The following is a 14494-nucleotide window of genomic DNA, read 5'->3' on the forward strand; positions in this document are numbered from 1 at the left end:
GCTACTATAAAGTAGATGTACAATAATTATCAAAATAAAAATTGTCATTTCATTTCTATTCATATACAATTACTGTTAAACACCATATCATTTTTCATTTAAGTTTTCTCGATTAAAGTGAAGCTTGTTACATCTACCAAAGCAGGCCATTGGATTGGAATTTCGTTATCTCGACCACAGCTCAAAATGACTGTCCAAAATAGTTCTTATGCAGTTCCAAAACGACATGTTAGTGCAATTAAAGTCGGGAAGTGTCTTTTCAAAAATCTCATTCATCTTGTATAGCATGGATCAAAGCAATGACAGGGTAATATAAATTAATCAAAACAATACAATAAATAAAAATTATTAAAAGTTTTATTAATTTTATAAAACGAAACTGAACTGCTACGAGATGAAATAATAAATATCATGGACTAATAACAAAATTCTAGTTAAATGATTTCAAATAATAACCATTTTATCAATACTATTAATTTTGCTCACGCTTATTTAAATACCGTTTATTCCTCGCTTTGAATGTTCACAAAACTATCTAATCAATAAAATTATCCTTCAAGTCATGACGAGATTCTTCAGTTAACCAGTCAATTCCCAACTACATGATTCGCCAAATAATATCTCAAAAACCGTTTTCTATACGTATTTAACTTCATTCAAAATCTGATCAAATACATATACTTATGTCATTTTAAAGACAATTTCGTGCCCAGATATATAGTAAAAGAATTCAAAATTCGCCAGATTAAGAAATATTATGCCCATTTCAAATTAATTAAATAATTAATTCAACATTATTGGATGCCGTAATCTCAATCGTAGGATTTCACCTAAACAAACGGATTAACAAAATATACGCCGATTTTCTTTCCTTCCCATTTTTTCCCTGTAATCATTTCGAAAACAAAATAACACTCCAAACAACAATTTAAGTAATCAAAGTTGACACTATTCCAACAATTATGTCAAGATTTCCTTGATATAAAACATTTTCTGTAAGCGAGGAATCATAAACAGACTAAGGCATTTTTAATGAAATTCAAAGATTTGATTCTCAGATTACCATGTATCACGTTCCTAATGCTGATATCATTGAAACTGAATTCGTAATAAGTTTTAATGCAATATTTACTCTTGATGAAAACACTGTACAAAATCCCGCTAAAAATGATCAAATATATTCCATAAATATAATAAGATTCATTTGATCGAAAATCAACAAATATCAAAGAAATGAACAAATTCAGATTCCACTTTTTCATAATACGAACAACCATTTCTCTGTTTTACCTTACTCGCTTCTTCTCTTCATGTTACCTACACCATGCAGAAAACACATAAAATAAATTACGTTCTGAGGCCTTTACTTTGGTGCTGCGTATATGGAAGTTATGTACTACATAAATATTGAGCAATTAGTGTCAAAATTTCATGTTTTGAGCCATAGTTTCTCATAAAACAGCAGCGAGATAATTTCTTTTCCTTTCCTTTATATATAAAGTTACATTGATATTACTTTCCAAACAGCATATAAAATATTTATATCGGTACAAGACCATCCTCAATGGTTTTTAACGATATTAAAATTACATATTTTCTAGCACTTAGTGCTTTTATAGATATGGAATAAATCGAATTATATTATCCTACCAACTTCAATCCTAATTAATATAGATATCGTATATTTATTCGTTTGTTCCCCCCTCTTACGAAGGAAATCTGTTGCTGAATGGCATGACCCTTCATATTTCATTTGTCTTCATAAGTAATTTATTAACTTTCTTATAAACATCGGAAGAAAATCATGAAGTATTGCACCGGTTATGAAATAAATTAAGTATCAGCTATAGACAACAATCATCAAATGGATAAGTATTGAAGAAAAGATGCTACCGAGAAAATAACCCAGGAAAAAATTTCTAGCACTCGGAAAAAAATTTTTAAAGTTCGAAAAATATTTCAAACGAACAAATTTTACATTTAAGTTTGTTACTATACATTTTGACAGATATCGCAACAGAAAATTCCTATTCTTTAGAAGAGAACCAATTATCATTCTTCGAAATATTTGAGCAGAAAATCATTGAAAGGTCATTAAAAATTTTAAATTATTACATAAAATAACCAAAAAGCAGCAGAAAAGTTGTCATCTTTTACTCAAAGCCCCAAAAAGTTTAGTATTCATTTCAACTTTTAAAATCTTCACTTACCTGCAGAAGACTGCAACCATGGGAGTCCGGTATGAGATCCATAAAGTAAAGCAGTTACGGAAAGTTTAGGTCTTTCTTTTTTGTGATGCATCATCGTTATATCGTTTGTCACACTTTTTCTCCTTAATTAGCGGTTTTTCAATTCAGTGATAGCTAATTAGTTTCGTTGCAACAATTGCTTCAAAAGCTCAAAAGGAATTGTAATAATTCATATCACCGGGTTATATCATAGAATTAAAAAGTTCTTCCTTGTAACATCACAGCTTCAAGTTCATGCAAAAACAATGTTTTTATATCACTTTCTTATCACAGACTTTTCCTTAAAAGATCTTGGAAGCTCCTTCGTACACAAAATACTTTTCCACAGCGAACACTCTAATTTGTGTCAGAATATTTTTTTTAAGTAAACAATCATTTGTGGAAACAAAATAAAATCATCTTCGCTTTACCTGGTCAATGTCACGCTCATGATATCAAACAATTTGGGGCGGTTACCCAGAAGTAACAGGCGGTTGAAAATTCGCCCAGTTCACGTCAGAACCTAAAAAAATAGCCATACCGTCGGTCAGCGAGCTGTGTAATTCCGCGCCCGTGTATTCCTCTCTCAGTTAGCTGAAGTAGCTCCTAAAAGGAGCGTGAGCGCCAGAGTTAAACTTGATCGCCAAAGAAGCCACCGCCAAGCAGTCAAACGCGCGCCATTTTCAAGGTCATAAATCACAAAAGAGGAAATTAGAATGTCATCATTTGAAGTTACAGCAACATTGCGCAATGCTTCAAATTACAATGATAGAGAATAAATATTCAACGTGAATGACCTAAATTTGGAAAGAAACTCATTTCAATATAGGTTTTCTCTTCTCAAAGACAAAAAAAAAATTTCTACTTATCAAATGTGAAATAAGGGATCATTTTTTTCACACACACAATGTCTATGTTTTCAAAACTGGATTATTAGAAATAACGAAATGAGCGAAGATTAATTGCAGTTTGTTCTAACCGTTTAATGGTGTGAAATTCTAAAACTTATTTAACAATTTTTTGATTAAAAAAATGCATGATAAGATGCAATCCATTGAATGAGTGCTGAGATATAAGACACGCATCTTTTAAAAAAAACTAAATACCTTCAGAAATACAACACAATACAGTTTTTTCTTTTTCTATTCATTATAAAAGCTACAAATTTGCAGTACTGCTAGTAAAAAAATTCTGCTAAACACTTCTTCAACAATGACGAAATGCAAGATTTTTAATACAAATTATATTGCATTTTATTATATTATTACATTTAATTAATTCGAAACATAAATCTTCTAACGATGACATAAAATTAAAGAGTTTACATACTCTCAATAAGTAATTATTTCATCTTTAATTAATTAATGTAAATATTGAAAAGTGGTCTTTCCAAAAATTAACCCTATTCGTTGACGAAGAAAAATGACAAATAATTATACCGTTAAGCATAAACGATTTTATCATTTAATTCCATAGATTTATTTAAAAAAATTTTAAACGCCGTTTGTTCTATATTTGACAGCATCTTCACATCCAACGTTTGAAAGTGAAGAGAAAACATTAAGCACTTTTTTTTTCATTCCTATGTTAAATTGCGTTTCTTCTTGCTCTTTACATAAAATGATTCTAAAAATATTATTAGAAATGAAGAAAAAATAATGTGCATTTTGGAAAGTTGGTAATGAAATATATCACAAATTCAGACAGTTGCGATTTTTACTGTTTTCTTGCAAGTTCTTTGCATCTATCCGGAAGGAGCTACGCAACATGCGAAGAATAAAAGTCAGAAATTGTATCTATCTTAACCAAAATTACTAAGAAAAAAAAAAACAGCTACGTCATCCGAAGCAATTGTACAATTGAAATAATTTCTTTGAAAAAAAAAAAAAAAGAAACGTTCTTTTTTCCAAAAAATTTTACTAATGTGGGACAAATATTCAGTTAAGACCTATTGAAATCTCCCATAATTCATCAGTCAAATGAACAGAAACACAATCTCATATATTTGTTCTTGTTTTGATTTCTTTTTCTTTTTTTTACATTCGGAACTTAATTTTAATATTTTCCTCATTACTGACAGAATCAATGTTTTTCAAATAGGTTTTAATAAATTTATTTAGGTCATACAGCGGCTTACAAATAAAAGAACTGCAATATATTAGATTCAAACAAGGGTGGCTTTCAAACAAATCAGAAAGGAATATTATTCGCTATCAACAAATCAAAATTCTACTAGATATTCCAATATTTTATGAATTAAAAGAGAGACATTCTGACAATTTGAAAGAACTATCCTTGTTAATAATTTACTAAAAATTCAACTGATAAATAATCGTTCCAGCATCAACCATAACAATTTGTGCTTGAAACCTGTACGAGCTAAGGTGGATTGAAAATATACTCACTTCTATTCTTCAGCTTAATAATATAGTAAATAATTTTAATAATCCTTAACATCTTTTGCTCTTTTCAAAATTAATTGAAAAGAGCAAAAATTACAATCAAACAAATATAAGTCATTTCTCAGAATAGAATTGAATAAAATCCATGTCCGCATATCACAATTTTTCAGCTTACCCATTTTCGTCGTGGGGGGAAAAAACGCAAATAAACGTTTTGTGTCTGCGCTTAGATTAAGAGATGAATAAAAAAATACTTCAAGGCGACATGCATTCTCTCGTATAATAAGCTGTATAGGGAAGATCAAACATAGAAATAAAACGCCATGAATAAATACACGAATAGAGAAACGAACAAAGAAATGGGAAAAAGCCACGGTGGCATAAATTCAAGGAAAACTACGACTGTTGACACGAGTTTTGAAGTTCAGTGTCATGTCCCCGTAAAAGTTTGCCAAATAAACGAACTTCAGCCAAATACGGTATCCGTACATTAGAAATGTTGGCGAAAGTCCAATAGCAACCAACAATGGGAAGACATCACGAAAAGCCGAAACCTTGTTCTCAGTTTCAGCAATTGTCAAAAAATAATTAGAAAAATTTTTTTTAAAAAAAAACTTAGATTTTTTTAATTTTTTTTTCTGTATATAGAAATAAAATTTTGCAGCTGGTGTGAAACAAAAGAAATCTCATTTGATCAGTCAAGGTCTCCTTTCCGTTAAAAATTTTCAATAAAATTTCGAGCAATTTTGTTTTGTTAATAGAATATTTGCTTATCTGAAATGTATACAATAATTACGAACAACAAAAATATTGCTATACGAAATCACAGAGGAAACTACACTGTCATTTATAGCCTTTTTTTTTTTTTTTTTTTTTTTTTGTAAAATTAGTAACCTAGAAAAATTTATGAATCTTTTTTTTTTTTTTTTTTTTTTTTTGTGGGGGGAGGATATTAGAGGAAAGCTTGTTTCATAAACAAATATAAAAAAGAGACAAAAGACAGCTTATCTGAAGTTTTTCTTCAAAAACAAATACAAAATATTTTTTTTGATGCTAATATGAAATAATTTTTCATCAGGAAAATAAGAATTTGAAAGACTCCTTGGGTTTCTTTTTATGTTTCACATAATGCTGCATCTAAGATAAAATTTTACTAATTAAAAATTGAGGGACAGATGTGATAGACTACCTACAAGTTTGTGATGAATTTATAGATTTATAGATAATGGAAAAACTTCCCACACATTTAAAAAGAAAAGCGAAAATGATTTCCTGCAAATTGCTGCATTCCAAGCCTTATTTTTTTTCATAAATCTATAAAAATTCTCGAAACTATTCGATGAGGCATGTTGTAACATATTACAATTTGCAATATTTATCTTGATTTGTATTTGAGTCAAGTATTTAGTTTTTAAATATTAACATACATCCTAAAAGATTAGATCTCTCTCTAAGGATTCACCTCTGAAAGAGCCTTTAAGAGGCTCACTTTATAAAATAAAATTAATTCTAACTCACCCACCAGACAAAAAAAAGCAATGAAACAAGAATATAATGACTAATTAATAACAAATAAAAACAAAAATTTAAAAAAAGTTTAAGAAAAAATCTAAAAGAAAAAACAAAGGAAAAAAAGTGAAGAGGATTTTGAACAAAAAAAGGAGATTGTTTTTGCACTAGTTTGCGGAGATAGGTATAGCAACTCTGATTATATATTATGTTATAACAGATTATAATAATATCCCATTATGAAGCATCGGTTGGGATATTATGGGATAATCCATGTAAATCTGAACAGCTGTTAAGCCACGTTCTGAGGACCTGTGGTCTTAAGGATTTTGTCATAAATCTGCTAATTTATGACAAAATCCTTAATCCCTCATTGTTGAACCACCCTCACTTGTGAACGGCGATCGGGAGTTTCCCGCAGATTGCCGGTAAAATGAACAGACGTCAAAGAACCCCAGAAAAACACAAGAAAGCGGAAAGAGGGCAAAATGTGCCAGACTCAAGGTGGGCACAAGTCGTCGGAATAGGGCTTTAGATGACGACGATGATGCCTGTGTTGGCACCCCTCTAAAGCGGCGGTCCAACGACCTGCGACCTCACGAATTTGGTCATAAATCTGACATCCAACCCACTAGGGGACCACACTCCCCCGTCGCCCGCGGTACGCCTGTAGTTTCCCGCAAAATGTCGGTAGATGGATAAACATCAAAGAGCCGGAAAATTTGTTTGGGCTATGGGGGGGAAGGGAGTCAAAGAAACTGAGGGTTTTGAGCGGTCGAAAGGGGAACGCGTGCCGTCTGAAGATTTCTCTGGTCGTGGGTCCGCTGCCACAGGTGGGGGTGGCACCACGAAGGAAGGGTGACAGTTTTATGACCACATCTGTGAAGACCATCCGGCCGTTGGACCGCGGCTTAATCCTTCCGCAGCACAGCGGGGGATAGGCATTCAGCCTCGAAAGATTTAACGTACATTAAGCCCGTTTAAAAGGAGGGTTTTCGGCGAGATCGAGTTTCGAAGTAGGGACATTCTGTTCTAGAAGCCAATACATTACACATAGGTTGCTACGGTCCACAATTCTGATGAAGGAGACTGGGTTTATTTCTTAGTTTCCAAAATGTGAATACAAAATGCGTGCGATATATAAAAAAAAATATATTATTTGCTTGCTTTATCGACTATTCTGATGCAACCTGAATAATTAAATAATTTTGGGTTTTTTATTTTATTTTTATTGTAAACCATTTAATATCATTTATTACCAAGTGATATTAATTGCCAAATGCCTCATGTACTTTAATTAATAAGTGAATGGTAAAGACAAAAAAATTATTTTAAATATTGTTGTTTTTATTTTTACAATTGGTCCCTCGTTTGTTACAAGATGCCCATATTCGGGGCAAGTTATAAAACTAATTAGTTTAGAAAAATATTTGTGCTACTAAATCAACAAAATTTTTCAATGCTTTTTTTGATGCATATTATGACTGAATAGTTAAGCTAGTAAAAAAAGTAGTTATAATCAAAGAATCGAAAATACATTTTAAAATATAAAATTTTTTTCCAAATATTCTTACAACTAGGTCCAATCCCTATACATTTTTATTTGACGCGATGTTTTTTTTTATTTAAATAAATAATATTTTATAATTAATTAAAAATTGCCTAATTAGAACTGAATATCCGATGTTCGCCTCTAAGACTGGTACTCGGAGTAGCTATATCCCGCTTCCAGATCGCTACTTCTCTGAATGCCAGTCACAAGGTCAAATCGAAAATAACGATTAAATAAAACTGTTATTACTTAGAAGTTTTAAATAAAGATATTTTCCAAAGGTTTGTTCGACATCAGAGAAAAGCTGATGATACTATTTAAAGAAACGGTTGAAATAAATTATTTTGAATGATTCGATAGAAGATAAGGGGAAAAAAAAATGAAATTCATGCTCATTTCGTCGACGAATGAACCACGATAAAATCCTGTCGCACTTAGAAAACATGTCAAATAATTTGAAGCAGTTCGGAAGACTCACTGCAAAGCCTCGTAGAAATCCCGTTTCATCGCCAACAGAGGTCAATGTCAAACTAAAAATAATTCATACGACAAACGTTTTGACAGCTTGAAGGTTGAAAAGTTGTCGGTGCTTCAAATGCCATCAAACTAACCATTTAAAACCCCAGTGTCCGCTCATCTTTCAGAAACAAAAGGGAAAAGCTCACTCGATTAATCAGCTGAACTAACAGGGCAACAACTCCTATTTGAAATCTCACATAAGAAAGGGACGCGTAAATGATATGAAAGTGGAATTTTCGACCTATTCGGAGGTGGAAAATGCTTAAAAACGGAATCATGTAATGAGGTAAACATTTGGTAAAGCTGTTCTCAGATAATATTTCCTTACTACTAGCAAATGTTGATATTTCTGCAGTACGAACAAAGGCGACTGTCTTTATTGGAATGTTAGATTAAAGACAATACATTTTAGGTTGCAGTTTTGAATGTCGAAAGGGAAGGTTTAAACCGATAAATCTGGCGCGATCAAGACAAGGTTTGAGTCGAATGTATCAATAAAGGAATATAAGTAATTTCTAATAATTGAATTTTTTTAAGTAGCATCTAGATCTTTAAGAAAATAAAATTTTACTTTCTTAAAGATTAGAGAAAAATTTCACGTCTTTCCTAAAGAAAGATGTGAAAAATCGGTACAGCTCGTCTTAAGAAGTAAACAGAAATTGTGCAAGTGAAATGACGTCAGTCAAATTCAAGTTCGCAGTCGGAATTTAGCAGGTTGAAACACCTATTCTTGTTTGGATTCAATTCTTCCACTACAAACAGCTCGAAGCAAAATCTCGACCTTGAAACACTAATAAGTTACCTGCAAGGAGTGCACTAATTGGCGATGTATCGCAGATTATTCTCCTTTTCTCTGCCAATGAAACGAGAAAACGAGGCAACTTAGGCGTTTCTATGAAGAAATAGTAATTTGAATGTGATGGAGCCTTAAGTAACCGACGGCTTAATGTTTCGATTTTACTTGCTAGTGATTAAGTTTAAAATAATAAGAAAAAACTAGCAATATTTGGAGCTAAGGCAGCACGCGATTAGGTGAACTAAAACTGCAGGAAATAACAAAAAAAAAAGTATGAATTTTCTGAATCTTGAAATTATTATTGCTTCATTCTAGAATTTTTAATCATTTGTAGTAACTATTCTCAGAACATGCAATTTTTAGGTACTGAAAATGGCGCATACTAAATAAAGTTGATTAATTAAAACAATAACTGACAGAAGAAAAATTGTTTTTATTCATCGCGAAAAAAATATATATAAAAATAAATAAAATAAAAAAAAACACCCTTGACTATAAAATAATATATAAAAGCATACTTTTCAAAGCCTCTTTTGTCTTTAAAAGAAAAAAAAATCATCGTATGCTTTGAAAATAATTTAATTTTGACATACATTTGAAAACAAAAATAAAGCTTTAGCATATATATATATATAAATAAATAAAATAAAAAAAAACACATCCTCGACTATAAAATAATATATAAAAGCATACTTTTCAAAGCATCTTTTGTCTTTAAAAGAAAAAAAAAATCCTCGTATGCTTTAAAAATAATTTAATTTTGACATACATTTGAAAACAAAAATAAAGCTTTAGCATATATATATAAATAAGTAAAATAAAAAAAAATATACCCTCGACTATAAAAATAACATATAAAAGCATACTTTTCAAAGCATCTTTTGTCTTTAAAAGAAAAAAAAATCATCGTATGCTTTGAAAATAATTTAATTTTGACATACATTTGAAAACAAAAATAAAGCTTTAGCATATATATATATATAAATAAATAAAATAAAAAAAAACACATCCTCGACTATAAAATAATATATAAAAGCATACTTTTCAAAGCATCTTTTGTCTTTAAAAGAAAAAAAAAATCCTCGTATGCTTTAAAAATAATTTAATTTTGACATACATTTGAAAACAAAAATAAAGCTTTTTTTTTTTGTCTCATAGGCCCAAAATTAACATTTATCATGTATTTACTCCTCTATATTGTCACAAAGAACTTGTCCTGTCAATTTTTTGAAACATTTGCCCAGTTAAATTTCTAAACCCTTTGCATTTTATACATCAACGGGAACGGAGAACACAAGGGTGAGACGTAAGGTACCGCGTTTAATATTGGAATATGCTGGTTGTATTTTGGTTTTTGAATGTAATCTTCAAGTGTGGATTTTGGAAGTTTTTATTTATCGAAAGGTTGAAGAAAAATTAGTGAAACGCCCATCTATGGAAGTCTTCTTCGAAGTGAAATATGGATTTTTAAAGCGGATTGATTCTATTTCGGAAACATTGGAAGATAAGATTTCTGTCCTTTATTAAATTCGTCTTGAATTATTGTGAAACCTCCACTTCTGGGGCGGCCATTCTTACTTTCTTGTGTACCATTCCTATGTACTTTGATTCAGATTGGATCCATTAATGAATAATTGTCTATGTAAATTGATTGAGGAAATATTAATAGAGTTAAAAATTATTTTGTTATCACTTAATCGATTATTATTGCATTGTTTATATCTGATCTTGTATGCATCCAATATTTGGTTTTATAAAAGAAATTTGCGCATTTGACGCTCTAATACATGCTTTATATTGAATACATTTCTAACGCCGCTCCATAAATCAGGTTTAAATAGTTTGAATGATGTATATCTTTTTGAGATTACAAAAGCCTTATACTCCTTTGTTGAAAAAAGGATGGTCGCTGATTTAACCAAATGAACCATGGTGATGACTTGTAGTCACAGAAAAAATTAGTTTATGAGCAGAAATGATCAAGTTAAAAAAAATTCCTCCCAAGGTAAAATCGAGATTTAAAAGAACATATTGACGTCCCTAAAGTTGTCACAAACCAGAATACAGAAAAGAGTGGCATATCTGAGATGATTTTAATGTCAATGGTAAACCGTTTGAAAAGGAAATATTATTATTAGCGCTTTTACATCAGAGCGCATCGATAAATTGATCGAAAAATTCGAAAAAATTAATGAAACGGGCCAAAATTTTGGAATTTGAAGCCCCAGACTGTTTGTTGATTCCGAGTAAACTTATATTAATCTCGAAGAGAAACTAGAAAAATAAGTCTATTGAAGAGAATGAGATTACAAAATGGGGAACTGGAAAATGCTACAGTGGAAATCAGGACATTCTTTACAGATAAATTTGGAGAGAATTGTATGATTTCCAAGGATTCTCTATCTTTTAATAGTTTGATGCTGATAAAAATTAATTTAAATTGGAATCAATTAAGTTTCAAGAAAAACATTAGTCTTACAAAGTTTTAAATATACCAGATTAGGCCACATTGTACAAAATTCTAAGAATGAAGAATATACAGAAAATGGTGGAATCTACCCACGTTGTGACGCCAAGAATCACAATGCGAAAGATCGTACAAGAGATGATACTTCATGCATACACTGTTTTAACCATAATTCTAAAATCGGTATGGCATATGATATTAAATATTCTGCGAGAGACATGTAAAATTAAAAAAAAAAAAAAATCTGCAACATTCAAGAATTGATTTAAAAAATGAATTACAATTTCATAATTACCATCACTTGTATTTACTGAAATTACTTTTTATTTGTTAATCATGCATTAATTATTAATGTTGTTAAATAATATTTAATTTTATCTTTTTCCTTAAATTTATTACTAACAAAATGATAATTCTTTGCTGTCAGAGTAATTAGATGCAAGAGTATTCACTAATTTAATGCTTGAGATTAACAGTTGAGATTGAACAGTTTATAAAATTATATACAATTTTATAAACTGTTGTTTTTAGAAAAATTAATCTTATACCTCAATTATCGAAATCAAGTCATGGGTTGTGTTTGTGTGTCACTTGCGCTCACTCATTAAATAGTGTCGTATACGCTCAGGCATTAAAATGGCTGCCATATTATAAAGTTTATATATAAGGCTTGGCACATTGACAACGAACTACACAAGATAATTAATCAATGTTACTGTGAGATTGACGCTTCATGTCTCTGATAACGGAATGAAGCTTCCGCGGAAAAATGCCAATGAGCGTAATGATTGCTTTTTTGAAGCAAATAATACCGCGTTTCAGAAGAATGTTGAAAATAATAAATGAAATTAGAGGAATATGTTTCTAAAAGTTTATTAAAAAGAATTACATCCATAATTTTGCCGTACCGAATGCATTTATAAAAATTATAATTTTGATGTGCATAATACTAATTAACTGATGAATGTCTAAATAAACTGAAGTATAATTTTCAAATTTTATCTCTATATCTTGAAAATTTAATTTTTATAACTTGCTTAATTTATTTAATAGAATGAAACAAAATATACAAAAACTTTTTTTAAATTCAAGTTTAAATGGATATCAATAATAATTGGTTATTTCACGTGTTCTCAAAATTCTTAAATAATGCAACTGTTCTCTAATGTAAACTATGAAGAAATTTATATCAACTGTTAAAGCAGTTAAACATGCGAAACAAAGACTGTTTTATGCCGTCATTACATACCACGTTATCAAAGCATATATACTATGCAACTTATCGTTTTCTATGCTCATGACGCTCTATGTACATCTTTCCTGAAACGTAGTCTTTTACAGTTCGCTCTTAAAAATTATTCAAATAAGACTATACTCATATTAATAATATTAAAAATGAGAGAACCGTTTAATTCTCAAAAATTATATATATATATATATATATATATATATATATATATATATATATATATATATTTAATGAGAAAATATCAAAAATCACTGAAGCTCATTCAAATCTGAAATGCATTATTTCATTTTATTCAAAGTAGAAAAATAGTCCTTAAGCTATCATTCCAAGTAGTTGCCTTCCTATCAAAGCAAATAGCAAAACATGCTATAGCTATCATTCCAAGTAGTTGCCTTCCTATCAAAGCAAGTAGCAAAACATGCTATATCTTGAGAATAGTAGTTTTATTTTTACTTCAACTAGTTATAATAATTTTATTCAATTACAAATACTTTAAAAATAAGGCTAGATGAATGAATTGGATTTTGTTGAAAATTTGCTTATATTAGACCTCAAATCATTCCATGAATTTGATAACTAAATCAAAGGGAACATTATCTCGCCCATAAAGTAGCTCTAAAAAATACTAGTCCTTATAAATTGGAATTGAAACAAGTTAGAGCAAAAATAAACAATAAAGAGATATTAAAGATAACAAAATATTGGTTCAAACAGAACAAAAACTAAGACTGTATGTTTTTGTATCACATGTGAGGAACAAATGAATAAATAAAAAAAAATGATACAATCGAAATTCAAACTTTATATGAACTTGAAAACTAAAGAATATTCTGCTTTATTTCTGCTTAAGAAATTTGTGATATAATTTGAGGTACCATTTTCTTTGATTCAACCAATCACATAATTCTAATAAGCTGTGTTTCTACTTAAAAGTGCATTTCTCAAAAATTTTATTCAATTTTTTTAAAGATAAATAAACTATAAAAAATTTTACTGCTACTTCATTACTAAAGTTATTATTTTTACTCTACTTCATTATACATTGTTATTCTATTTCGTTAAAAAATACTTAGGCAATTTAAATTGGAAAACTTCCCTTATTTCAGCTGTTTTAAAAATATACCTTTTAAATCATGCATTTCTAAAACAACAAATTATTTTCTTCTTAAGCATCTATCTATCTTCTTAAGTATCCTTCTTAAGGTACAAAATTATGCAAGAAACGACGCCTTATTGAAACTTAATTGTGTGGAATATGCTAGTCATTCTATTTATCGACAATTAAGATTTTTTATTAATTTATATGGTTGTATCAATGAAACCAGTATTTAAGGCCAGAAATATGTCTTGTCATAGCGCACAAATTCAATATTCTAAATAAAATCCAATATTCTATCTAACACATATTCAAATTTCATACGTAAAAATGCCCTCTTTAATTTTACACTATTTTCTTTAATTTTTTTTCCATAAAATACACATTATGAATCAGAAATAATAAGACTTTTTTTTAGCGCCACAGCACACTTATGAATTCTAATCACATAATCAATAGATTTAAAGTATTTGTTAAAATAAATATTCATCATAAGAAATATGATAAAATACACAGTTTTTTATGTAAAAGTAATGCATTACTTAAAAAAAGCGTAGAATCCTAAAAATCTATTATTTTGCTGCCACAAATCTATATAACATCAATCATACATGATTCTTCATAAAAAATTATATTTTGAAAAAAATAATAATAATTGAGTTTATTTTGTCTCTTA

The 14494-nt window shown here is 29.6% G+C and overlaps 1 protein-coding gene across 4 annotated transcripts in view; it reads right to left on the reverse strand.

Annotated features, from left to right (window-relative positions):
• LOC129960122 (retinoic acid receptor RXR-alpha-B-like) overlaps positions 1–14494 on the reverse strand; it is a 179141-nt gene that overhangs the window by 96957 nt on the left and 67690 nt on the right. The window contains exon 1 of one of the 4 annotated variants that reach the window (XM_056073261.1): positions 2211–2881. The exons of the other annotated variants lie outside the window; for them this stretch is intronic. Coding sequence (XP_055929236.1) covers positions 2211–2304 — 94 coding nt within the window. The 5' untranslated portion in view covers positions 2305–2881. Of the gene's footprint in view, positions 1–2210; positions 2882–14494 lie in introns of those variants that run through there. 4 annotated transcript variants of the gene reach the window in all.

Source organism: Argiope bruennichi, chromosome X2 (genome assembly GCF_947563725.1).
Source record: "Argiope bruennichi chromosome X2, qqArgBrue1.1, whole genome shotgun sequence".
Taxonomy (NCBI): Eukaryota; Metazoa; Arthropoda; class Arachnida; order Araneae; family Araneidae; genus Argiope; species Argiope bruennichi.